The 27933-nt window shown below is 40.3% G+C and overlaps 1 protein-coding gene and 1 pseudogene across 2 annotated transcripts in view; both read right to left on the bottom strand.

Annotated features, from left to right (window-relative positions):
- The window catches only part of KEG (protein kinase KEG), a 37713-nt gene extending 20265 nt beyond the window's left edge, over window positions 1–17448 (bottom strand). For both annotated transcript variants that reach the window (XM_087701672.1, XM_087701673.1), the window contains exons 1-8: window positions 17224–17448; window positions 16135–17081; window positions 15529–15903; window positions 15172–15402; window positions 14818–14943; window positions 14398–14734; window positions 14154–14311; window positions 13914–14071 (exon numbers count right to left, since the gene is read on the bottom strand). In XM_087701672.1, coding sequence (XP_087557798.1) covers window positions 13914–14071; window positions 14154–14311; window positions 14398–14734; window positions 14818–14943; window positions 15172–15402; window positions 15529–15903; window positions 16135–16847 — 2098 coding nt within the window. In that variant the 5' untranslated portion in view covers window positions 16848–17081; window positions 17224–17448. The remainder of the gene's footprint in view (window positions 1–13913; window positions 14072–14153; window positions 14312–14397; window positions 14735–14817; window positions 14944–15171; window positions 15403–15528; window positions 15904–16134; window positions 17082–17223) is intronic.
- LOC148019093 (uncharacterized) lies at window positions 6392–7843 on the bottom strand (annotated as a pseudogene).
- Window positions 17449–27933: the final 10485 nt, after the last annotated feature.

The raw sequence follows: 27933 nt of genomic DNA, 5'->3' as shown, positions 1-27933 counted from the left end.
CAATGTCGGGAGCGAAGCCACTAGCTTTGTGTCTCCATGCTGGTAAGCATGCGAAGGCAAAGCCACAAAGTCATGGTAGAAGCATCCAAGGCATCGACCTAGGTAGAACTAGTAGAGCTTTGGTATTAACATGTGAGATGTTATTTTAATGTCAACCATCCCATTCCAAGGGAAGAATGTGAAGGCGTTTTGTCAAGGTGTGTGAAGGATTGCACCATGAGTAATGACCTCCTTTGAAAATAATGAAATATGATCCCCCTTTGAATCCCCCTTTAATAGAGAACTTAGAAGGAATTTGAGAACTCATGGATCATGGCCTCTAGAGTATCTGATGACAAAGAAAGGTCCATTGGTGGTGCTAGAGAAGGTATGTAAGGCTATAAGGGAAGAGAGACCAGATAGCTCCTAGAGGTGACCTTTCAAAGAGGGATGGAAGGTAAGGTACCACACGTAATCTCCTCAATGACCTCATTGGAGTTGGTATCCATGCAGTCATAGGAGGGAGGAGGGGGAATATGTAGCTCTAGTGGAGCCACGGGTGAAAACAAACTTTCTCTCTCGATGGAGCGAACCGTGGAGCCAAAGAAGTTGAGTAGCCTTTGACACTCGATGGGGTGAACAATTAAAAAGCAATACCCATCAGCCTTTGTCTCTCAATGGAGTAGATTGTAGAGCCACAGTGAAACTGGTCTACGATTCACATAAAGCGGTAGTTCCTTCAATTAACACCTGGTCGTTACACACACACACATAAGCAGAGACCTCACTCCCTCGCTCAACACCAGATTGGCCCCGAAGACCGGTGTCCCTCTCAATATTTCTTTATCAATTAAAAGATGGAAAATTACAAAAATGATAATGTTCTAAAATACATAGCCTGTGAACAGTTGGTTTTCATATCTTCCGGTAAATCCCAGCTGCATAAGAACAGTACAGCATGTCCAAATTAACATCCCTTTTAGAAAAGCATTTTCTATGACCAAAACTCAATGATTCCTATGCAGAATTGCAGTCTGCAGATCTCTGAATTCACTGTTCTAACTGTCCAGCATGTCCAGAGTTCACTGTTCTTACTGTCCAGCACACTGTTCTTACTGTCCAGCATGTGCAGAATTCACAGTTCTTACTGTTCAGCATGTGACCAAAACTCAATGATTCATGTGCAAAATTACAATCTGCAAATCTCTGAATTCATTTTTCTTATTGTCCAGCATGTTCTACATTTTCTGTGACCGATATTCAATGATTCATGTGCAGAATTTCAAAGAAAACCCAGAATTGTACCTTCGATGGAATCAGCCCATCATGCAAAGCATTTCCTCTGAGAATAGAGAGAGAGTTGATCAGAGGGAGCAAGCTCTACCTCCATACTTGAGTCAAAGGCGGAAGTGTTAGCAGATTAGTCAGCTCAGGTGTGAGTCCGTGCTATAGAGACTATGGCATATCATGTAGTATTTTTCTGGCATTTTCTGGTGACATTTTTAGAGCTAGGGAGCATTTAATGCTAGCTCAAAGGGAGCAAGCTCTACCTCCATACTTGAGTCAAAGGCAGAAGTGTTAGAAGATTAGTCAGCTTAGGTCTGAGTCCGTGCTGCAAAGACTGTGGCATATCATGTAGTATTTTTCTGGCATTTTCTTGTGCCCTTTTTAGGGCTAGGGAGCATTTAATGCTAGCCGACTGCATTTATTGCTCCCTCCATTTTATACCTATATATTGATGGGTTCCTCCTCCTCTTTGAGCACTTCGACCATCACTTGTGAATTCTTCTGGGGAGAGGAGAGCCGGTGCCAAGGTGCCCACACAGCCAGTGACTCACTGTTGTATGCTGTTGTCTCGTGTTCGATATGGATTCCGTTTCCCGAGCATACATCTGAGTTCTCATCTGTATTTGTGTTCATTCATTCTTTCTTTCTCTTGTCTTGTGTTTCAACAGTTTATTTTAGCATGTTGTTTATGCTTCCATTGTTGCACCACTTCTGACAAGAAGTACTCTCCGTGACTGATTTTCTTGCAGCAATCTACCCTCAACTCCTAAAAACTTCATTCTCTCATCTGCCCCTTATGCCTATTACGTTTTTTTGTAATGCTCTCTCTCTCTCTCTCTCTCTCTCTCTCTCTGGGGAATTTGTGATACATGGCATACATGTAACAATTTTTCCGTTTAAACTTTTTGGTTTAAAATTCTCCATGATCGGTGCAAAATTTGACCTCAAGCACAAACCAAAGAATTAATCCTCGTGCAAAAACAAAGATAATGATGCGAACAGATTCTAGGGTCCAAAAATAGTAACTCTCTAAGTTTTGAGGATGTTGACCCCTGCATTCCTCAAGTTGTTCTAAGCAACTTTTATCATTGTGCCCACATCAAAAAGTGTAATGTGGCTTAGTTACGGTGACTTTTATTCCATGAGCATTCTCACATATGCATCTTCTATCTTGACCAAGCTCCTTGGCCAAGCTCATTGTCCTGCACCATCTCCAATGGCTAAGCACAAAGTCCCAAACCACTGGCCTTTTATTCTTCCGTGCCCATTCAATATGGAACCGGTCCTAAGGCTCTGACAAACCATTAGTCCAATTTGTCCCAATGGATGCCTCTTCTGACCATGCAAAGATCTCGGCTTATTCCAAGCGAACTCTGGGGGTAAGAAGCAACAGCAACAAAAGAAAAGAAAAATAAAATATTTATATATGTAAATAAGAAAACCAACTATAAAAAGTATCACCACCTTGTGACATACTCCTCTCTTGAAAGAAGGAAGCAACCTCGATTGCATGCCACACATGCTAACGGATGACGTAGGGCGATAACAAGATTCTCCATATTATTAGTGCCATCGCATGTATCACTTGCTAACAGATGGCACGGGGTGATGGTAGGAGTTTCCCCACTACCATTTGTGTCATTGCAAGTTCAAGTCTCACATAGGTGGAGGATTACATCCTGTATCCAACTATGATTACTAGGAGTCTTTCTAATATACATGTTTCCGGATACACAGGGCGATAGCACGTATGCGCAAACTATTAGTGTCACAACATGCATATTCATTCAACTAAAGTGCAACAAATACAACTTCAAAGCACTGAGATTTCATTCAATGATACACATGTTAATGTTAAATGTAAACCATACATTGTGCATTATTCAATGAGATGCAATATTCAATTGTATAATAGAGAATGTACATTGCTTCAAAAAGCATTCTAAGTCACTGTAGATTCCAGTAAGAAAGCTTCTCGGTAAAGTTGCAATAACTGAGGCAAATCTACCAATTTGGCCTCTTCCATCCATTTGGCATCAATTGGTAAATAGTTCTTGAACTTCACCAAAAAACTTCTTGTAACTCTACCTTTCACTTTCCTATCCTTATGTGCCAAGATCTGCTCAAGAACTAGAATCTCATCTAATTCCTCTACTTCAAGCTATTCCTCTTGAACCATATCTTCTGGCACTTAACCAATAAAAGGCCTCAATAGGCTCACATGGAATGCATTATAAGTTTTCCAATTCTCTGGTAATTTCAGCCTATATGCTACGTCATTGATCTTCTCTAAGACTTGAAAAGGGCCATAGTAACGCATACTCAGCTTTGGAAACAAACGTTCCTTGCCCTTCTGTTTTCTCAAATGTGCCTTTTCAAAACGCAATAAGACCTAATCATCCTTTTTTAACAAGAGCTCCCGACGATGACTATCAACAACTCTTTTCTGTTTATCTTGTGACTTTTCTAGGGCATACTTGACCTTTTTATATGCTTCTTCCCAATCTTTTACATAACGATCTACTTCAAAGATGTTATCTTTTGTCTGCAAAATGGAAGGCAATTTCTTTCCACCTTCCACAATCTCAAAAGGTGCTTTGCCAATAGATGAGTGCACTGTATTATTGTATGCATACTCAACCAATGGCAAGTAGTGTTCCCAAGAAGTCTTATGATCTGAAACATAACACTTCAGTAGATCTAAAACAGTCGAATTTGCTTCTTTAGATTGTCCATTAGTTTATGGATGGAAAGAAGATAAAAATTTCAGCATAGTGTCCATGTTTTCAAATAATGCTTTCCAAAACAAGCTAGTCATTCTTGGGTCTCTATCACTCATAATTGACCGTGGCATTCCATGGTACTTGAAGATATTTTGCATAAATATATTTACCATGTGTTCTAACTTAATCTTTTTCCTTACAGGAATGAAATGTGCCTATTTGCTGAATCTGCAAATGATAGTCCAGATTCCATCATTCCCTGAAGAAGTTCTTGGAAGATCAAAAATGAAATCCATGGCAACACTTTCCCATGGCCTTTCTGGAATAGGCAGTGGTTGCAATAACCTTGGTGCCTTCTATCTATCAAATTTCACCTTTTGGCATACAAGGCAAGATCTGACATATGCATCAACATTAGATCTCAAGGCTGGCCAATAGAAGAAATTCTCTACCGCTTTGACTATAGCATCAATACCACGATGTCCTGCATACGGTGGAGCATGACTTTCCAATAAAACTTTTGACCTTAACTGTTTTGTAACGCATAGTCTTCCATGCATCATGATAAAGCCTTCTTTGAACACATAACGATCATGATGTTGGCCATTGATCAAATGTTCATAGATTTTAGAGAAATCTTTGTCATCAACAAACTACTCTTTCATATCATCCAATTCGTGGTGATAAGGAATTAAAACAGCTGACACCTGTGGTTTGCAAGATAAAGCATCTGCAACTACATTCTTCTTGCCTTCCACATGCACTATCTGAAAATGAAACATAGATAGGAAATTCGCCCAACGCATGTGTTTCTCTCACAATTTAGACTGTGTGAGAAAGTATCTAAGTGTTTGATGATCCATTTGCACTACAAAATCAGCACCAAGAAAATAGTGCTTCCAACTAGAGAGTGCATGGATCACAGCCAATAATTCTTTCTCATAAATTTGGTAAGTCCTTTCAATGACAAAAAGTACTCTACTCTTGTATGCCACAACTTAGCCATTCTGTATTAATACAGCACCAATGTTGTTTCCACATGCATCACACTACACTACGAATGGCTTAGACAGATCTAGAAAAATAAGTACTAGATATGTAGTCATTTTCCCCTTCAATCATCTAAATGCTAATTTCTCTTTGTCAGTCCATTGCCATTTGACATCCTTCTTTTCAAGTGCATGTAAAGGAGAAGCAATCTCTCCAAAGTGTCTTACAAATCTTCTATAGTAAGAGTATAGGCCAAGAAAACTGTGGATATCATGAACGGTTTTCAAGTCTGGCCAAGAGACAATTGCTTCTATCTTTGCAGGATCCATCTTCACACCATCTTTAGAAACTATGTGCCCAAGGAAGCGAATCTCTTCCAAAAAGAATTCACTCTTCTTACCATTAATGAGTAATATATTATGCTTAAGCTCATTAAAGACTGCAACTAGGTGTTTTCTATGCTCCTCTTCATTCTTTGAAAAGATAATCATATCATCAAAGAATGTGCCAACGAAACTTCGATAAGGGTGGAAAATTCTATCCTTCATCCTGTTAAACGTAGCAGGAGCATTGGTCAATCCAAACAGCATGACTAAAAATTCATAGAGACCAAATGTCGTTCTAAAAGCAGTCTTATGGATATCCTCAAGCTTGATTCTGATTTGATGGTACCCACTTTTCAAATCTATCCTGCTAAACATTCCTGCTCCTTGTAATCGATCAAGAATGTCATCTATCCTCGGAATCGGAAACCTATTCTTGATCGTGTTCTTATTCAAGGCTCTATTAGGCCTCTTAGGGGGTTATCTCTCCTAGTAACGAATCTGAGAAACAGTCACTAAATTTATCCAAGAAAGCCCTTCTACTTTCATCTAGTACACACACATCACTGTCAACTTCATTAACTTGCTTTGCAAAAACCAAGTACGTAAAAATATGATTTTTCATTACAGAAGTAATTGCAGAAGCAGAAACAACTAGGACAAACTCTCCTTTAAGCTTCACATCTAACACATGAGTCTTGCCCCTACATACAAGAGTAAACGTTCTATTGTAAGTATCCAAGATAGCATGCTTCTTGTGGCACCATGAGATACCCAACAGAACATCACAGCCCTCTAAAGGCATAATATGGAACTCCTCTATATCCACATAGCTCTGAATATGCATACGGAGTTTGCCAAGAATGGGGGTGACAGGTTCAAAATGTCCTGGGCATACCAAATCAGCCTGTCCAACTGGTCCCATTTCCTCGGGACGTATACCCAGCTTAGCTGCCAATGTCGGTGAGATAAAGTTTCCACGAGCTCTAGGATCAAAGAAAGTAAGCACTGTGAAATCTCTAATCTTTCCCTAAGCTCTGCACAATTTTGTAGCATCATCAATTGATTGATCTCCCACCATATTAGGCACTAAGCCAATGCTGGGCTTCTTTTTACTTGGCGCATCTTTATCCTCCGCATCTTTAGAAGATTGTTGTGAAATTGCTTCTTCTTCTTGCCAAGATCCTGCCTAAACTGAGAATCCTTCTTTTCAATGCCTTTAAAGCTGTCAGCTTTTCCTTTCAACAATGCATTTGCCACACCAGCATTTTCAATTAACTGTACCATATTTGTAACCTTAGTCTTGGTACAATAATCCCTGATGGCTTTGGGCAAGCCGCAATAGTACTTTTCAATTTGTTCTAACAGGGGCACTGTCCTGTAAGAACTCACGAGCAAAAGTGCTTCTCGAAATTTCTTATTGTACTCTTCTAAATCCGTATAATTTGCCGCGTTCAATTTATGCCATGCAGTCATGACATCTACTTCAAACGTGTTAGCTAACCATGAGGCTGCAAACAATTGTTTAAAATGGACCCAAGTGGCAGGTGCATATCCTTGCATCAATAATATGTTCCACCACTGCAAAGCATTACCTTTCAAAAAAGTTGTAGCCTTTCGCACCTTGGAAGTCTTAGTAAAATTCCCTCCTATGTAAGCTGCATCAAACTGTTGTATAAATGTCAAAGCTTTCAGATTATCTTGCATACCACTGAAGGTTTCAAACTTTATTACCTAACCACCCTCTTTATAGTCTTTAGGCTTTGAGCTTTTTGGTGTCAGGTTGTCATAGACAGGTGGCTGTAAAAAGGGGAGTCCCTTATTCGCATTATCAACATTCATTTCACCTGTCTTAGCTGCCATATGTCCACTAGGCTGAAAAAAACCAGCGGCTGCATTTTGTACTCCAAGCATCAAATAAGGACTTTGCAGAGTCTGATAACCGGGCTGTAGACCAATATTAGCATAAAGTGGGTTCACTGCCTCAATAGGCATCATTCCTGGTGGCCCTCTAGGCAAGTATCCCTGATAACCCGTGGGTAATCCAGCCATTGCTTGAAAAACTAACCCACCACAAAAGTAACCAGGATAGGTAGCAAACTGAGGAGGAATAGTCTGATGTGCCACTTGTGCATTACTGCCTTGACCATTCAATCCCTGGTCCTATGCTCGTGCTTCTTGTTGCACTGGACCTGTCTCCATGTTTGGTGTCTTTTCCACATGCTCACGCACATTAGAAGTTTGCCTTTTTGAGCGCTCTATGGTATGATGTGATGACTCAGCCTGAGAATCCTCATTATGTGACTTCAAAAATTTTTGCATCTGAGGATTCTTTACAAGTTGTTCAAAAGAGCCAACCATACTGAGGAGTTGTGCCATAAACAAGTCCCCCTGTTCTTGCTCCTCATCTTGTGGTTCAATGTCAGTTCTAGAAGGTGCTAACACCTGTGCACCAATACTCTCTCTTCGATGTCTACGAGCAGAAGAAGAACTCTCTTCTTCATGAGGGAGTTTTCCTTTGCCTTTACCCATGCCTGCCATCTCTCTAGTCCTACAATCTCTGTAAAACCTGTGTATGGCCTTTTCACCCAAAACTGTCCGAGCTTAAATTCTTACAGAAAAGAATTCAAATCCCGGAGATGGAACCATGAAATCGGTCTATGACTCACATAAAGCAGTAGTTCCTTCAATTAACACCTCGTCTTTACACACACACACACATAAGCAGAGACCTCACTCCATCGCTCAACACCAGATTGAGCCCGGAAGATCGGAGCCCGTCTCGGTATTCTTTATGAATTAAAAGATGAAAAATTACAAAAATGATAATGTTCTAAAATACAATACATAACCTGTGAACAGTTGGTTTTCATCTCTTCTAAGTAAATCCTAGCTGCATTAGAATAGTACAAAATGTCCAGATCAACATCCCTTTTAGGAAAGCATTTTTTGTGACCAAAACTCAATGATTCCTGTGCAAAATTGCAGTCTGCAGATCTCTGAATTCACTGTTCTTACTGTCCAGCATGTCCAGAGTTCATTGTTCTTACTGTCCAGCACACTATTCTTACTATCCAGCATGTGCAGAATTCATTGTTCTTACTATTCAGCATGTGACCAAAGCTCAATGATTCGTGTGCAGAATTACAGTCTGCAAATCTCTGAATTCATTGTTCTTATTGTCCAGCATGTCCTGCATTTTCTGTAACCAATACTCAATGATTCATGTGCAGAATTTTAGAGAAAACACAGAATTGTACCTTCAATGGAATCAGCCCATCATGCGAAGCATTTCCTCCGAGAATATCGAGAGAGTTGATCAGAGGGAGCAAGCTCTACCTTCGTACTTAAGTCAAAGACCTAGAAATACTCCGCATGACTGATTTTCTTGCAGCAATCTGCCCTCAACTCCTGAAAACTTCATGCTCTCATCTGCCCCTTATACCTATTACGTTTTTTTCTGATGCTCTTTGTCTCTCTTTTGGGAATTTGTGCCACATGGCATACATGTAACAATTTTCCCAGTTAAACCTTCTGGTCTAAAATTCTCCATGATCGGTGCAAAATTTGACCTTGGCACAGACCAGAGAATTAATCCTCCTGCAAAAACGAAGATAATGACGCAAACAAATTCTAGGGTCCAAAAATAGTAACTCCCTAAATTTTAGAGACGTTGATCCCTGCATTCCTCAAGTTGTTCTGAGCAACTTTTATCATTGTGACCACATTAAAAAGTGTAATGTGGCTCAGTTACGATGACTTTTATTCCATGAGCATTCTCACATATGCATCTTCTGTCTTGGCCAAGCTCATTGTCTTGCACCACCTTCAATGGCTAAGCACACAGTCCCAAACCATTGGCATTCTATTCTTCGGTGCCCATTCAATATGAAACCGGTCCTAAGGCTCTGACAAACCATTAGTCCAATTTGTCTCAATGGCTGCCTCTTCCAGCCATGCAAAGATCTCGGCTTATTCCAAAAGAACTCTAGGGATAAGAAGCAACAGCAACAAAAGAAAAGAAAAATAAAATATTTATATAAGTAAATAAGAAAAGCAATTGTAAAAGTATCACCACCTGGTGACACACAGGTTGTGGATGCTATTGGACCCGAAAGTAGGTGGGCGAACCTCCCTAGCATGTTGTGGTGATCCTAGGAGAGCTTATCACCTCGTGAGGTCTTTTTACTCAAAAGGACTTAGTGCAGGTCGTATACGTCTTATTGCCTTGAGCATAAAGCTCTGATAGCTGATGCAGGACAATCTTTGTTGCCTAGAATAGTGAGGTGGCACAAGGGGTGCTAGGAGATAGACGCATACATCAAGTGGGGTAGGGAGCAAGATCGATGACGACAACTTGCAGTGGAATGATTGTTCTTGCTGCAATGGGAACACCTAGTGGTTCATCCTTTTGTCCTTGTAGAAGCCATAGCACTAGTGTGTCAAACCTGTAAAGGGAGGGTGGGAGGGAGAAAAAGATGATACCTCCAGAATAATGTAATGGAAATAATCTAGAATTTGAGGGTATTGCCAATCTTGCAGCCTCTCTTTGCCTCAACAAAGAATGGGTTAGCCTGTCACTTGGTGTTTTGAGTCTGTCATCTCCCACTTGTGAGCTTCTGTTAGAGTCTGACGGAGACATGGAAACTCTAGCATCTTAACATGCATTCCTTCTAATTTAGTCTCAGTTCTTATGCCTATCACTCGGTTTCTATCTTCTATCAGTCACACACTGTGCAACATGCCATGACATTATTTATGGCATTTTTTCTGTAATCGGATTGCATCTATTGCAGTCCAATGGTCATTTCCAACTAGTCAGCCATATTTTTGGCCTAATTTCAGGTCAGTCAGATTTAGGAGATTTCAACTATTTATAGCTGCCCCCCGCCCAAAATACTTTGGCCATTATCTATTGCAGGCTGCTCCTCGGACTCGCAGCATACTACTCCGTCTTTGGTGCTGTTGTTGCCATCATCATTTTCAGCCTGATTTTGTGCCCTCACCGACGCCTCAGGTTGCATGCAGGGACTATTCAGTCCTTCCATTTGTATTTAGCATTTATTTCAGCTAGTGCAGATTTTTTTCTTCCTTCATCTTCCTGCTGCTTTCTTTTCTTTGTGTTTGAGTTCCTTCTTTTGTTGCGCACTCTCACATGGTATCATCACCTAACGAGAGATCACAAAGGGGATTCTCATCACGAAGACCATCCCCCCTTGTCAAGAAGCCCCCTCCAAATTTGCATTTGGTACAAACACAACCTTCCTAGATCTAGGCGACAACATCCCACTACTCTCAACATCCTTTGTTGCCCAGGTGGCAGCCCTCTTGACCAGGCAACAACATTTGGCTGCCAAACGTATGTTTCTTCTGCTTTTCTAGTGTCCATTTGTACTTAGCAAAAATTGTCTTTGTGCAAACGGCACATCTACATCCTGACTGTAGTTGACTTCCTCGTGTTTCGATGTTGTTTGACCAACAAATGCAGCTTTGTGGGTGATTGCAAGTTTTGAACATGTCTAAACACCAGTTTTTCAGCTTTATTGAGAGGATGAGGTCTCTCATCATTCCTTTAAGCGACAACGAGATTATCAGCGGTCTGAGCCCTCTATGAAACTTCCTGTTCAAAGCACCGCTCTCCTCCTTCCTCCCTTCATGTTTCTCATAACGCACAATCTATTGCCCTAAGGATGCCTGACATAGCACCCACTGTATAGGTGCCTATGCTTTCTTCTTTGCCCAAAGAAGACAAGCTAGATGGTTTCAACTATTTTCTATGGTCGTGTAAGGTGGAGTGCATTCTCGACAATCTATGAAGGATCACGTCGGCAAACTGGAGGATATGCAAGACAAGCTTGCGTCCCTCAAGAGGATGATATCTTCTTAGTATATGACCATGATTCTATTGACTCAGCTACCATCTCCTAAGTACGATGTCTTCTACACTAGCCTTCTGACTTGGATGACCCAAGATACTCTTCTTTGGAAGGAGCTTTCACAGCTTGTCTTGGAGCATGATGAGCATCTCAAAGAGATGGGGCCTAGTGGATCCAGCTCCACAAAGGCATTTATTGGAAGTTCTAGGGGCAAGAAGAAGAAGGGAAAGCCACAGGCTAAGAAATAGAAGAACAAGAAGGATAAATCCAAGGACAAGAAGAAAAAGAAGCCCAAGTATCCACACTGTGAAAAGCGCACTCATCCTGAGTAGAAGTGCTGGCAAAAGTACCCCCATTTCAAGCCTAAGGAGGGATCCAAGGATTCGAAGGCTACACCCGCTACCACTAAGTCTACCTTTGTACACTTACTTGAGGTGGAGGATACAGCTCTTGCTTCTTCTAAGGATAAGCCTTGGCTTGTGGAGAGTGGAGCCTCTTCCCACATAACTTATTACTAGAATTGGCTTTACGATATGCGATCCAGAGGGGGATCCAATACCATTTGTGAACTCTTTAGTCCCCATCCGTGGATTGGGAACCATTCCCTTGTTGCCCGATCGACATTCTTCTTTGGTCAAAGTCCTCTATATACCAAATTTGGGCTTTAACCTTCTGTCTAATTGCAATCTTATACAACTAGATACTCGAGTCATCGTTACCCAGGATGCAATTATGATGGAGGATGCATCTTCAAGAGCTGCTATTTGGACACGTACACAAGAGGGTGCACTCTACACACTCACAGCCCTTGTTGCGCAATCTTTGCACGAGCTTAGACTACTTTGGCATACTCATTATGGGCATTTGAATCTTGATACTATTCGACGGGCTTCAAGGAGAAAGATGGTTGAGGAACTTCTAGATTTCTCTCCTATTCACACCCTATGCCCCAACTACTTGGAAGGCAAGTATCATAGGCAACCTCATCTACGTGTTGCTACTTAGTGGACATTTACACCACTCGAGTTGGTTTAAACTGACCTTTGCGGACCTATGGGCACAATCTCCCTTGGGAAGGCCAAGTATCTTATGCTAATTGTTAACAACTTTAGTCGTTGTGTGGGGCCCTATTTCTTGGAGTACAAGAGCGAGACATACTCCCATTTCTATGAGTGGAAGGTGTTTGCGGAGAAGCAAACCTCTTTCAAAGTTCGTGGTGTTTGGGCTGATCACGACGGCAAATTTTGTTCTAATCTCTTTTCTAAATTTTGTAGGGATCAAGGTATTCAAGTGGAATATTTCGATCCAAACATACCATCTGAAAATGGCGTGGCGGAGTGTGCCAATCGGTCCATGCTTGGGATGGCCTAGTCAATGTTGAAGCATAGGGGTCTTTCCCATTCCTTATGGAGTGAGGTTGTCGCTATTGTGGTCCATGTCTGCAATAGGTCACCTACTTTGGCCACAAGATATGACTCCCTACCAAGCTTTCTTTGGGAAGAAGCCTTCTGTTTTCCACTTTTGCATCTTTGAATGCGAGGCATATGTCCATGTGGACAAGAAGAAAAGGCAGAGCAAACTCGATTCCAAGTCGAAGAAGCTTGTCTTTGTTGGTTACAATACGACCACAAAGGGCTATCGGCTCTAAGACCCCAGGGATGTGATCATTGAGGTTGCAGCCTCCGAGGATTCGATTGATGGTTCTTCTATTATAGGTGGTTCTTCATTTTCAACTGATATACCCCCACACACCACCCTCCTCCCTTTTTCTATCATCCCCTCCCCTCCCTTCCAAGGCAGCACTAGCTCCTCTCTACAACAGGAAGACCACTTGAAGAATGATGATGACTGAACGGGAGGAGGAGCCACAAAATAAATAGGCATAAAATATGCCTAAAATGGCAGCTGGTCGGCCAACATAAAATAATGCCTAAATAAAAGGCAATGTGCCCAGCCCTGATAGGCAAGCACAGACTCACACATGAGCTGACAAACCTGCTAACATTCTCATAGCTTTGTCCAGCTTTCAGCAATTTTAAGGCATTTCTACAGTATTTCATAAGCTTGACCATTTCTATATCACAGCCTCAGTTGATATAACACCTCCAAGTGCAAATCTCTAAATGACAGCAAAACGTGCTTTCAGGTAGCTAGGAATTTATAAGGGCATCTTCCCAGTATATAAAGACAAAACTACAGAAAAACATGTTTGACGACCTTACTGGTTAATGATTAAAAAAGGGCCTTAACATCACCACAGATGCTGCAGATAAGTTGGATGATGGACAGTTGAACATATGCTGACTAAGGTGCAGGAGGAGACTCTAACTCCTGCCAATCATGGTAACCCTGTAACTACAGCAATAAAGGTGGTGCCTTTGGCTGGAAACAGGTGCTAACTACTTCACTAGAAATGTGTTACATACCCCAAATAATGTTACTTACCCCAAATAAGCACACCTTCCCTTGACGCACAGGTAAGTCGGACATAAGCCACTCAAAAAAGGTTCAAGGTGTCTCACAAGTAAAACAGCATTGTGCACAGGTAAGTCAGATACATGCAAACTTGCAGTTTCAAAGGTTTGAGGTCTCCGGACACATGCAAACTTGCAGTTTCAAAGGTTTGAGGTCTCTGGACCAAGTTGGCATGCATCAAATGATTTGTCATGTAAAGATTCAATGACCTAGATAAACATCATTGTAGTCATGAGACTAGAAACGAAAGGCATAATTACCAGACTCGTAGGCTTTCTTTAAGCCTGCTGCCATGCACAGTGCTGTTCCTTCATGACTGGGAATTTCTAGGGCAAGTGAAACCTCTTCTGCTGTGGCCAATTCCACCCACCTCTTTAAGACAGAAACATTTTTTGTGGCAACACAAAGGTGTAGAGGCCTGAAATAGTGAATGAAACATGCCAATCTATCAAACTCTACCCCAAAAGCAAAAAACCCCTTCTGCAGTATATGAAACTTACGTTGTGTCATCACCATCAGGAACAGACATTGACTTGCAGCCTCCATTCTCTAGAATGACAATGGCACAAGCAGTATGCATTGTCTCAATAGCTCTGTGCAGGATAGTTTTCCCTTTACTATCCATTGTATTAACATCAGCACCTGCAGAAAGTAAAACCTGCAATTGCAACAGAGATACAATGTAAACTTAAGAAATGAGCTCCCAGTACATGAAATCTAGGCTATCCAAAGAGGTCTTTCCACCTGCATGCACTCCGGTTCACCATAGCTAGCACATGTGTGAGCTATGGAAGGACCAAGTCCCTCTTTCAGTCGTGCATTAACATCTGCTCCTCTCTTTATTAGAGCCTTTAGACAATCCGGTGTCCCACAGGCAAGCGCAAACAACATGGGTGGGTCTCCATCCTTATCAAGAGCTTCCACATCAGCTTCTGGAAACTCCAAAATTGCATCTACTATCTCCACATAGCCCCTCATCACAGCAATGTGAAGTGCTGTCTGGCCATCATCATTTCGGCTGTCCAAAAGACTGCCCAAAGGGCATCCCGCCTTCCCCATTGCAGCCCTTGCCAGTAAAGTCCTGCACAGAATAGAGACCACCAGTATACCAGAAAACAAGGGGCTGCATCAGGTAGAATTGAGCGAAACACGGCTGCCTTTTACCTGACCCCTTCAGCATCCCCATCTGACACCAACTGGTGAAGTGATGTCTGAACATCCTCAACGAATTCCAGCACTGAAGATGGCGATGGCTTCAAGCCAGTGCTATCTGAGTCCTTTGAGAGGCAGCTGTACCAGACATAACATCAGTAAATGCAAGAGCTTCCAAGCAAACACAATGGTTTTGCAGACACAAGATTCATGGAGTATGCACTTGCTCACCACGAAACATTCTACGTTTCTTCATGGAACTTTAACTTTACCAACCTTCTGAAAGACACTACATGATCCAAAGGCAGTGCATGGGCTAATATATAGACCTTGCACCCTTAATTAAAGTTCAGATGAATTTCTTACACTTCTGGACTTTGAGGAGGACTCCATGGCATCTCCTGCAAATGGCGGAGGAATATGGACAGCATTGCTGAAAAGGTGGGTCTTTTGGAAGGCTTAAACTGCAAACACTCCCCGATCATCTTCCACAACTCCCTTGGCATTCCAACACCAACAACCGCAGCATATTGAGGAGGCTGTCTTCGTGCTTTGACAACAGCTTTGTATGTTTCATCAGCACTTAAACCAGCCCACCTGAGTGAAAACATAGGCTACTCATCAAATGGCATTGCATCAGCAAAACTATAAACCTCTACCTGTACCCACCTTCAATACAGAGAATAGTTTAAAAGTAGGAAAAGGCTCCAGGATAGGACTTACGGCACAGCTCCAGTGCACATCTCAACCATGACACATCCAAAACTCCAGACATCAGATTCTGGTGAAATTCCCACACGGTCATCAGCAAAGAGATTAAGAGCGGACTTCCGCATTGGTTCCCACGCCTCAGGTGCTGTATAGTGAGGGTTTAGCATGGTACATTCTAAGCAAGAATGTAGACGTGATGCTCCATCATCACTCCCTGAAGAACGAGCCTTTCGGCAGTTAGGCTTTTTCAAAATCTCTGGCAAGCCATAATCAGACACAACTGCCCGACCCATGGCATCCAAAAGGAGGTTTGTAGGCTTCAGATTCATAGATGCCACGCCTGCTGCATGAAGCTCAGCCATCCCACGGGCTATATCAGCTCCATACCTGCTTTCCAAGGATTTCCATTAGACAGGTAGATCAATTGGGTACCTTTGGTAAGCAAATCATGACATTATCACCAGAAGTCAACAGAAAGAAAACACTGTAGCTTCCTTTTTCATATCAACTGGAACAAGGAGTCTAAAAGCACTCAGTAAGTACTTTGATACAAGAGCATGAAAGTTGATAGTGTGGATAACATAACAACTAAGCTTAAAACACCAGTGGATTAATCACCTCAAGACTTGTTCCAGAGTAAGCCGGCCTTCATTCTTCTGCATTTTTTCTTGCACCGAGCCAGAGTATTTATCCATCACAATACACAGCTTCCCATCTTGCTCACAAGCTCCATAAAATGCACAGACATTCTGGCACCACATAGTAGCTCGCCGCAAGGTTTCCAGTCGATTTTGTACCCAATCTAAATCCATACCATCAGGAACTTGAAGGCTTTTAACCGCCACCTTGTGCTTGCAGCCACCTGGTCCAGTTAGCAATCCTGACCACAATTCTTGACCTATCCTTGGTCCCTTTCCAAGAACCTGCATTAAGCGTACAGAATGTGTACCCAGCCCAGGGTGCAATCCACAGCATGTGGGGAGCCACATAGGGCTGGCTTGTGGGGTATTGCTTCTTGATCGGTCGGAGAAAAAGTTGGAAGCGCAGTCTGTAAGCTCATCTTCATCCTCCGAAGCATCATCCACTGTGCATTCAGATGGAGCATGATTGATCAGGGTCAACATTGCAAAGTTCTTGCGCAGAGTGTCCACACTGTTGCCCACCTTAGATGGCTGGCGGCATCGGGGGCAGAGCAGAATATGATCTGTAGTGACTGAATACATGTGAGCCAGACAATCTTTGCAAAACGTGTGGCCGCACTGTAGCATTATCGGAGCCCTGTCCTCCTCATTGTAGGTGATTTGGCAAATCGAGCAAGCCGGGAGCTTCATTTTTGCCTTCGGAAGCGTGGATCCCCTCTGCAATTAGGGTTTGGGCGGCAGCTGTGCGAACCCTAGGGGTTTCAGGCCAAATCGGCGCTTATGACTGGACTGCACGAGGTCGAGAGGCGATCGCCATCGAGGCATGTTAGCGGAAGGGCAACATTTTCAGCTGCAGGGGGCTGGAATGGGGAGGATGAGTGACTGAACAATGGGAGGGGCTTGGTGGGGGGAGCGATGGCAAGCCTGTATGACAAATTCGGCAGGGGCAATCCACCCAATCGGTCAATATAGTGATGAAAATGTCTGATGAAATACCAAAAAGAGAACGACACAGACACAGAGAGAGAGAGAGAGAGAGAGAGAGAGAGAGAGAGAGCGCTTTTACCTGGGAGGAAAGCAATGAAGTACCCTCGCGAATGGCCGATTTAGGAAGGGAGGGGAGAGAAGGCGGGTCGAAATTGAGATGAAATGAGGAGATGCAGAGCATTCATGATCATACTATGAAAGAAAGAAACAGACATAAAAAGGACGAAGAAGAGCAAGGCAGGAGAGACAGAGACGACACGGAGAGAGAGAGAGAGAGAGAGAGTCTCTCAGACAGAATATCGGGATAGAAGAGAGAGAGAGAGAGAGAGACGGGAATAGACTGTGGAAAAGTAGAAGGGGTCCAAAAGCCTGAGGTTTGTTTATTGCATTATTACAAACATTTGGAGCCTTATGAAACTATAGTAGGGGAGCCCAAAACCTAAAAGGCTTGTAATTACATTACATCGTTATCATTATCACATACATTAGGTTAGATTATGATACCATACTAGGGGAGCCCAAAGCTTAAGGCTTGAGATCACATTATCACATACATTAGATTAGATTCTTGCTCTAGCAAGAATTTGAACAACCCAAGAGCAACCAAAGGCATTGTGGTGATGGCATACATTATCACATGCATTAGATCAGATAATGGATCTACGAGGAGTTTGAACAACCCAAGAACAACCAAAGGCATTGGCCTTGCCTTCAGCCCATCCCCACCCCCCCCCCCCCAATTGTGGTGATGATGATGCTGGTGTTGATTAGATTATGAAACTATAGTACATTATGAGACTATAATATAGGAGCCCAAAGCTTAAGGCTTTTTACCCCATTCTCACATACATTAGATTTAAACTATAATGAAGGACCCAAAGCTTAAGTCTTATTATCACACTATTGCATACATTAGATCAAATTCATAATAGGGGAGTCCAGAGCTTAAGGCTTGTTATTACATTATTTCATACCTTAGATTAGATTATGACTTTAGCTAGAGTTGGAACCCAACAACAACCAAAGGCATCAACCTTTGAGTCCCCTCGTTCTAGTGATGATGATGATGATGATGATGATGAATGGTCTTAGGACACATCCTTGAGCTTTGTTTTTATTTAATTTTGGGCCTTTTATTCTAGGTGTTTCTTTTCTCTATGTGATGTTGGATGATTCAACCAAGGAACAAACAAATACTCAAAGCATTGATGGATGACTTGAAGCCTTTTGTGCTTTAGTGCTTTTGCCATCCTTCACATGCATTTACTTAATATAAGTTCTTGTCCCTCTCCTTAAACCCCCCCCCCCCCCTTATTCCATTCCCTAACCTCTGTCTTGCTTACATCAACCACCCCCGCACGACTAATGTCTAGTATTACCAAATGCTTCATCCCCAACCACTCAAAAATACATACAACTAACCTACAAGACACTGCCAAATCAATGTCCATCTAGCTTGTGAAAATTTTTTAAAAAAACCTTCACAAATTGTGTGTTTGACCGTTGGCCCCTTGCATTTTGGAATTTACCAAGCACCAATGTCTTAAGCTTATGAGTCCAAGTGCAATGCATGCACTAGAAATAAATGATAAGGTTAGGTTTTGGGCGTGTCATCCATATTTGCATTGTACATGAATAAGAGTGAGATCTTTTGACACACAAGCAAGGCGTGGAAAACACATCCTTTTTCTTTTTTGGACAAGTTGATAGAAACTTGCCCCCCTCTTTCAAGTTTGTAGGCAAAGCTTTCATGTGACATACAAGCAAGGCTTATGGAGCACATTAAGTAAATGTTTCCTTGGACATGAAGTGCAATACTATATCACCAAGCTTGCTCTTATGTCCTTCATACAACATGTGTTTCTTTCTTTACATCAAAATATTGAAGTGATATATCACCCATTGACATGCACTTAAATGAAGTAAATGTTATTATGAAACCCTTTCATTTACCAAAAAGTTGGCCTACAATTTGAAATTTTTGCATAAAACTTGCGAGAGTGGTAACTGCTTGCATTGAATTGGTGAAGTTTGCTAACTTATGGATGACTCTCGTGGTCATTGAGAAGGATGCTACAACAAGAAGGTAAGCTACTCTAGTTTGTTTATATGTAGCAATGAAGTTTGTAAGAATGTTCGAGGTTAGGTTCTAATAGATTTTATTAGGAGCGTGCCCAATGGAAAGAACTAGCTTGTATGATTATTGTAATCTAATTAGAGGCTTAATTGATGGCAGTATCAAACAATCTCTTCATACTTGTCACTTACTTTGTAACTATAGTGTAAAAAAGAAACATGTCAACTTTTATTTGTTTGTTGTTGCTATTAGAAATTAGTGTTTTCGATTTGCAATTGGAATGCAAAAACAATAGAACTCATTGTTACGTAGCTAAAATTTGTGGCATTTTTATGGATTTTCAATGTGAGAACTAGAATCGGCATAATTATTTTGAAGTTTTAATACTATACGCATAATTATGTACAACCTTGAGTTGCAAGAAACTCAATTTTATGCAAACAAGGGCTCTAAGTGTATAATGACCACAAGTTATGTTTGAACTTTGCCTATGTCATATTTAAAGCAATAAAGGCTTTGTCGAGTGGGATGGGAACCCCAAAGAGCTATTCATGCACGTTTTGGCAAAGAAATACTATAAATCAAAGCGCCAATGCTTCTTGAGCCATAACTTATAGGAAAAGCATTGAAAAACTATAAAGCAAGTTGGAATTCAAATCAACAATTCCCTTCCTAAAGGCTAAAGGATCCAAGGGTTTAATGGAAATAAATGTTTATTCTTCCATGAGGTGGTTATTTGGCCTAACTAATCTAATAACATGCACAAGCAAATTTTTAATGAACTAAGACAACAAAAGCGCATTCAACGCATTACACAAGGACCTCCAATCATGTGTTACTCTATAACCTATTGTTTTTAGGGGTTATTGTTACCACACATGTGTGCACATATGCACACACACATGCACCCACCCACTCCAATTTTACATGGTCGTTAAAGTTGAGATATGGATGTAGTCCCCAACAAATGTAGCTACAGACAGTCTATATTGGCTTCTTTTTCAAATATGTCCTATTGAATGCATGAAACATCAACATAACTTCTTCATTTGTTGACAAAATCACACCTTCTTAATGCTCTAAGGTGACTATTTTTAAGTGTATTGGGTATTGAAAGGATTAGGGAATGAGTGCAAGAACATGATTTGGACAATATAATGATGGCAATGGCCCAAAGTAATGGATTATTTGATGCCTTGATATTGTTGATAACCCTCTCATGCATATTATGTGTGCTAATATATGTGTTTGTGTGCTAGGATAGTTTCAATGCGTGAGTCAACCACAAATGTAAAAAACTGTATGGTTGAACTAGAAGTTAATCAAATTGAGAAATGTTCAATTTGTTAGGATAAAGTGCAATATTCTCTTGAGTGGGGCAAGGTTAGATTCCCCCAAAGTGCCTAATGCAATAGGGGTTTTAGCTCAAATACATAATAAAGAGTTCAATTGTCCCATATAAAGCCAAAGAAACACAACTTGGGTATTCGACGTCCACCTCCTTCTCAAAACTAGTTAAAGTTAGGTAGGAAGATGCAAGGGTCTCGTGCATCAAAAGACCATGCACCCAATTGCATGTGTTATGAAAGTTATATTTTTGTAAATCAAATTTAAAAACAAGAAAATACTAAGAATTGGATCTTATATCTCAATATGAGTGATAATAGAGAGAGAGAAAGAGAGGGGGGGGGGGGGGGGAGGGAGAAGCGGTGGACAAAGTAAAATATTTTGAAACAAATACAGCACAATGGAAGTTTACTAATTACAACTGCAAGAGATGTAATCAACAAGAACAAGTAGATTTGTGTTATATCAAACTTATGGTTGACTATATTGTCGACAAATACACTCAAATGAGCTTCAATGGATGTTGGGAAGTCCAATAAACTTAGTACCTATGTAATCCAAATGACCAATTGACCACTCACAAACATATTGATGTAAAGGTCCCATCACCTAATGCAAAGGTGCCTTGGGTGTCTACCTCACAATCTTCATTTACTCTTGTTGAGAAATAGAAATGCATGTAGCAAGCGTGCATATGTGAAAAGACTTTAAGTGTGTAGATCTAAATTAGGACTATCTAAAAGCAAATGTGAGAGAGAGTTCTATATACTATGAGTTTTTTAATGAAGACAAGTACCACTAGGTTGTGTATTCTCTCTCCTCTCATCCTCAAACAATTTACATGATATCAAAGCTTCATCCTTCAAGCTATTACATTATGGATATATAACTATTGAGGACTACATCATGGAGATATATCAAATTTTGAAGCTACTATTGTAGATCCTAATGACAATAGTAAAGATGTTGCTACTAATTAAACTATGCAAGAGGTTGAAAAGTTATTCCCAAGAAGGAGCTATTCTCCAAAGTGCATGTTGCCATAATTGATTATCATGGTATATTTGATTGATTATTTTTCAATGGTTGTGAATGGAAGCTCTCTTGTTACCGAAATGGAGGCAAACTATGCAAATGTTGTGTATGGAAATGCTAACTATCCTTGTTATACTTCCAACACAAGCTCATATTCCTTGAAGAGACATTTCTTAATTATTTTTTCTATCTCTCTCCTAGAATGCTCTTATCCTGCTCTATCCCTATCTTTCCTTCTACTTTACCATATCATTGCACATAAGGTAGAAGTGAAGAATATTTAAGAAAAGATTGCAATGTTGCACTTCCCTCCATCATTGTAGTCCCATTCAAAGAGAAGAGATTCCAAATTTAAGCTCCAATTATTTTGCAAGCTCTAATGAGGTGCCTTCTATTTTCACTCTTTGATCCACGCCTTGGTTCTCAATTGGCAAGTAAGAGAAGAGGAGAACAAGGGAAGCTCTCTCACAAAAGCACACACTCATGAACCCTCCTCACTCACTCAAGCTTGAGTTCTGGTAAAAGAGAGGATAAGAAGATACAAAATATGCACACACAAGAATGAGTCCCTTCTATTCCATTTAAACTTTGAATGCTTAGGCTTTTAATTCTAGGTTTGCCACCTTTCCACTCACCCTGTTGGCCATTTATGGTAGTTCTAGGCCTTTTGGCATGCTACAAAAATTTAGAACATGAATGGGAGAGAAACCGGCTCTTAAATTTACATTTGTGTGCATGTGACTTTTCCATGCATACCCATGTGTGGAGGACATTTAAACATTTGATCTTGGTTATCATTTCACAAAAACAAAGGTTTATATATTCAAAAATCCAACAACTACTTTTTGTAACTTCTATTTTTAATGATTGATTTTCTCCTCTTCCTTTTTTATTATGCCTTCTTTTTGTCATGTCATCCACTTTGGTCCATGCAACCATATCTCAGGCTGGTTACACACCAAGTAATGGACGGCCAACCCCCGCCCAGAGTGTGGGCATGCACTTTTTGAAATTGGGCACAAACATGGGCGTCATACCTTTACACACCAAAGGGACACAGTTTGTAAAAAAATAAAAAAGAATAAACTTATAAATCTTTTGATTGGTTGCAAATGCAAAAAGTACACCCTTGTCCGCCACTTAACAAAGTGGGCAGGGGAGACTCCCCGTCCAAAAGTGGGCGGGGAGTTCACCTGTTTAACAGGTAAACAACAGGTCATGTCCTCTCCAGTGTGTAAAGGACTGCGGACGCCAACCTTTAAATAAGTGTTTTGATTGGTCAAAGTTTAAAAAGTGGGTGGCCCTTTTTTGGTGTGAAACCAGCCTTAGTAACATTATCTCCTACAATAGTGCAAATCCCATTGGCACTTGTAGTAGGGTACAAGAGTCTTCACAAGAGTAGATAAGTTGAAGATGAGGAAACAAGAGGTTGATGATGGGTCATCTATCCACCACATCCATACTTATAACAACATGCTATCTTGAAGGGAGGTTTCCTATCTCATAGATGCGAAGAGTATGGGCACATGTGCAATCAAGAGAGAGATGCATCTAATATTAGGTGCAAACCGAGGTTCCCTAGGTATGTCCGACACTCTAGGAGCTAGTTGGTAAAGGGAATGTCCAATGTGTTAGGTCTAAGGGGTCAAATCCTTCTAACCAACTTGGAGATGGCATGCCATTGATATGTAGTGGTGGAAAAGGGTTAAGGGGTTAGAGATGGAGCTAATCGAGCAAGGCCAATTTAGCTTACTAACTTGAGGGCCCCTGGGTGCTATATATGTGGGTTCTTTTGCTTTATTTATTTTCTTGTTTTGAATTTATTTGTACAAGGATTAAGGTATCATTGTTAGAGTAGGAGTTTCCTCCATCTTTATTGAACTTTGCCAACCTCATCATACTTTTTGTAATAGTTTTCCCACCATACTTGGTGATCTCGAAAGGAGACCTTATAAGAGTTCCTTTGGATAACTAGATGAACATATGGCCCATGTAGGCACTAGTCTTAATGAGACAATCAAACAAGGGAAGGGGTAGACCTTTTTTTAGCTTTTGAGCAATCACAAAAGTCAAATGTTGAGGGGATGTTGTTTGGAGATTGTGATGGCTGGAATTCTTTGTATGTAGCATGGGGCTCTTCATCTCCATTGCTAAAGGAAGGGGAAGTTGGAAGCAATGTTGCTTATTACTTTGAAGAATTGTTTGCATTGTCATGTATGGATGATTGAGGCCTACTCTTTCAACACATCTCTTTCATGGATGGTGTTGGTAGGGTCCATAGCCATCTACATGACCAAGTCCTAGTGGGTTTGCCTTGGTTGCTTCACCTCTCCATTGAGAGAGTTAGCTATTCTTGAAAAAGAAAAAGTTTAGTTGCTATTTTGCAATAGTCAATATCTCATTCTTTTGATAGAGATTCACTAAGTCTTGGATTTGACAGTTAAGGACCTTGTATAGATTTGCAATCTAGCTCTTTGCTCGTTGAGCACCTTTTATATGAGCCTAGAATTTTCCTTCTCCTATATTTGTAATTGATCTTCAAGTTATGTCACCTCCTTAAATATTTGGAATCTCTCAACATCCACTTATTCTAAGCTTTTCCACTTTTTGATGGGAGATTTTTTATCAATGGATCAGAGGTCAATACTTCTATTCAATAATCAAAGCCTATTACCTGAATTTTAGCATTTATTTCAGACCTCTTTCATCATGATTACCATTTATATTGTCTTGATGCACAACTCTAATTTGATTGTGTTATTCTCTTGTACCTAAGAAACAAATATTGTAAATGTTAAGTACTTGCAATCAGTGAGTCATTGAATCATGGTAGTAAGACCCTCAGCTAATCTCTATTTCTTGATTCCATTTGTTTCCATCGATCAAATCTTGCATATCATTGAAGGCTAAATGAAAATTTTAGTTATGCATTTCATTCCTATTTACTTAAATACAATGCTCCTACCATGTTGATATTTCCAATGAGGAAAAAGGTGGATGCTAGGGGAGATAGCAGAACAATAGAGAGATGACTCTCCCCCACTATCAAAGATCTTGAGGGGGTACAACCAATAGACTTGGGGGGAACTTTGCCCATCTCTTAGTGATTTGGAACTCATACATGAAGCATGTCATGCAGTTATATCGCTTAGCATAGGTATCATGAGTGGAGTCATTGAAGACACAAAATTTCAAATGGAGAGTATTGATCAAGGTCTCATTGATCAATTATAAGGATTATATAGGTTTATTATAGGTTTAATACATGGTATTTTAGCCTATTTCACTCTTTATTAATAGAGTACATGTGTACACAGGAGTAATAGGGCACCTGGGCAGCAGTGATTGGGGTTGATATTTGTTGAGAAATAGACAAATGATGTATGCTCCAAGAGGAGCTGTCCTGAATCCCATATGCACAATGAGGAGAGTGGAACAACTCAAAGCCTATAAAGCATTGTACTTGACTATGAAATGAACACAATATCATGATGCTTGGTACTTTCAGTTAAGTGTCTTGTCATTGTCAATTCTACACAAGATTGTGTTTATGAGTCCAAGCTAATCTATCTTGGAACCTAATTCACTTGTGTAATAGTTTGTCTCTACTTGTCCATGTCATTATGAACTTGGTTTACATCTTTGATCCACCATAGCTTGTGTCATGTCCTAGATCCACATCATTTAACAATATTCAACCATCTATAAGTGCTATAGGTTATTCCAAGTCGATTACAAGTTTTACATAGAGTATTTCACTCAAACAGTGAATTGGGACCCATTTTGGCACATTACCTACTTGGTTATAGGTATTGCAAAGTAATTTGGAAATTTTATATGGCCCAAGTAGGGTATTACAAATCATATTCAATATTTACAGGTTGTATACATGGTACCACAAGGTTTGAAGACCTTAGTTTGGACCTAAGAGGGGTTGATAGACCAAAACAGTGCTTTTACAAGTTGCAGGATTGTTTTGTAAAGTTAAAAAAAATATTATTAAAATATTTATTTTTAAATTTTAAAATGGACTACTATGGCTCATCTGAACAGCTATTTGTTAGCTTTGTTTTAAATAAAAAAGTTATTGATCCCGATTTCGGAGTGAAAAGTTATAGCCATTTTAGTGACAAGAGTTTTACTAGGACTGCAATATAACAATGAGTAGAAATGGTTGGAAACAAAGCAAAGAATAAGGAAAATGATGATGTTTAGCAATAAATTAAGGAAGAATGTGAGGAAACACTTGAGGCACATCATAATGAGGAGAATTTGCAAGAATATGGCACATATATTACTCTCAATGGCACTATTTGTAACCATGAGACTAGACATTCTATAAGTCATACGGAGTTAGTCTCTAAACTGGATCAAGTGGTTGAACAAATGGTTTGATCAATATTCAAACTAAGGAAGCTATGGAGTAGATGGCCCATTATATGGAAGGATTCCTTGGTTAAATTTACATATTCTATTAGAGATTCATTGGACAGACAATGCTCAAATCTCTATGCTTGTGGTGATAGCATGAACGGTAGACAAAGAGAGTAGAGACAAATAGTTCTTTTGGCCATCAAATAATAATCCTCAACCAAGTATTATTGGGAAGAAGGGTATACCACATACAAGTTATGAGATTTTGGAGACTTCTTTTAGGATTGATGAGCCTATTTTGAGCATCCATGGGTCAAATCCTCCTCAAGCAACTATAAATTAACCACCTATTCCTCCATGTAGGTTTCAAACCAACTATCATAGGAGTGCCATAATAATCTTTCAAACCCCACTGGCAATTACATGGATATGTAGTCCAAAGTAACTAATGGATAGCAAGGCCTTATTGAGAGGGAACTCCATGATAAGATTGTGTTGACCAAATATAGTGGACATTTATCATCACCGATTATTTTGGAGGAGTGGACTTTAAAGTTACAGTCTTATTTTGACATTTTCCCTAGGTCAAATGACCAAAAGATTCACTTTTCTACACTTTGCATTGAGGGCTTTGCTCTTATATGGTGGAGGTACATAAAGAGGAAAAATCAATAGGTTGATAGTTGGGAGGAATTCAAAGCTAAGATGGCTCAAGCATTTGTCTCTCCCATTGAGAAAGAAGTATTGGCTAGAAGATGGTATCAATTGTACCAAAGAAGCCTATCAATTAGAGAGTATACTAACTAGTAACACACCACACTATTCCAAGCTATTGAGCTAGCAGAGAGGTATGCTTGTAAGTATAGAAAGGATATTCCCATGTAAGTTTCTTTTGGACAACAAAGGGGTATTGGTAAACATAGAAACTTTTGTGGCAATTATGGAGGATCCAATACTTCATTTAGTGGTCCCAAAGTCCCTACATACTTTACTTTCCATGCTTCAAAATAGCAAAGTGTTTCAAATCAACAATTAGCCATAAAGTTGAGCCTAAGCAAGGTGATAATAGACCTCGAAATAACTCAATAAACAATGACAAGGTTGAGCCTAAGCAAGGTGATAATAGACCTCAAAATAACTCAATAAACAATGACAAGTTTACACATATGGATCTTTTTAAAGAGCGCAAAGAGGAGGGTCTATATTTCAAATGCGGTGAAAAATATACAGTTGATCATGTATCTAAGTGCACTTATAAGAATGCCAAAGCCAATAATTACAATATGATAGTACTTGAGGATGTGGATGATGAGGTCATTGAGAAGAACCAACTATGAGTGCACAAGCTGAATTTGAAGAGCATGATGAGGATCTTGATCTTGAACAATCTTACGAGGTTGCTGATGGATTTCCATTTGACCTTAGGGGGCATGTTCCCTTTGATCCTAATGGAAGAGACTTGACTATTGTTGCTGCCACCACTACCCTTTATTCTATTTCCATGGATGCTTGTATAGATTCAAAGAGCCCCAATACACTTTATATGAAGGGTAGCATTCATGGGAAGGATGTGTTTATCTTGATTCAAAGAGCCCTAACACACTTTGTATGAAGGGTACCATTAATGGGAAGGATGTGTTTATCCTGATAGATAGTGGTAGTATGCATAGTTCTGTAAATAAGTCGATTGTGGACAAGGTACACTATTTTTCCACTGATTTACAATAGCCCGCAAGAGTACAAGTAGCTAATGGTGAAAGGAGATTAGCATCAAATGTATCCATAGGTTCCCATGCCGTTAGCCAAAAATTATGGAGCAAAGATGAACCTAATTACTTTGGAAATGGAACCCATAGATGTTGTACTTGGGTGTGATTGGTCGATGACCGTAGGGAAGATTGCTATGGATTTCTCATAGTTATACATGGAGTTTACCATTGATGGACAACTTATCCA

This window comes from Lygodium microphyllum, chromosome 20 (assembly GCF_053477565.2).
Source record: "Lygodium microphyllum isolate KBCC chromosome 20, Lygodium_microphyllum_v1.1.10, whole genome shotgun sequence".
Lineage (NCBI taxonomy): Eukaryota > Viridiplantae > Streptophyta > Polypodiopsida > Schizaeales > Lygodiaceae > Lygodium > Lygodium microphyllum.
The sequence above is the reverse complement of the archived record's forward strand: the minus strand, read 5'-3'. Positions and strand labels throughout refer to the sequence as shown.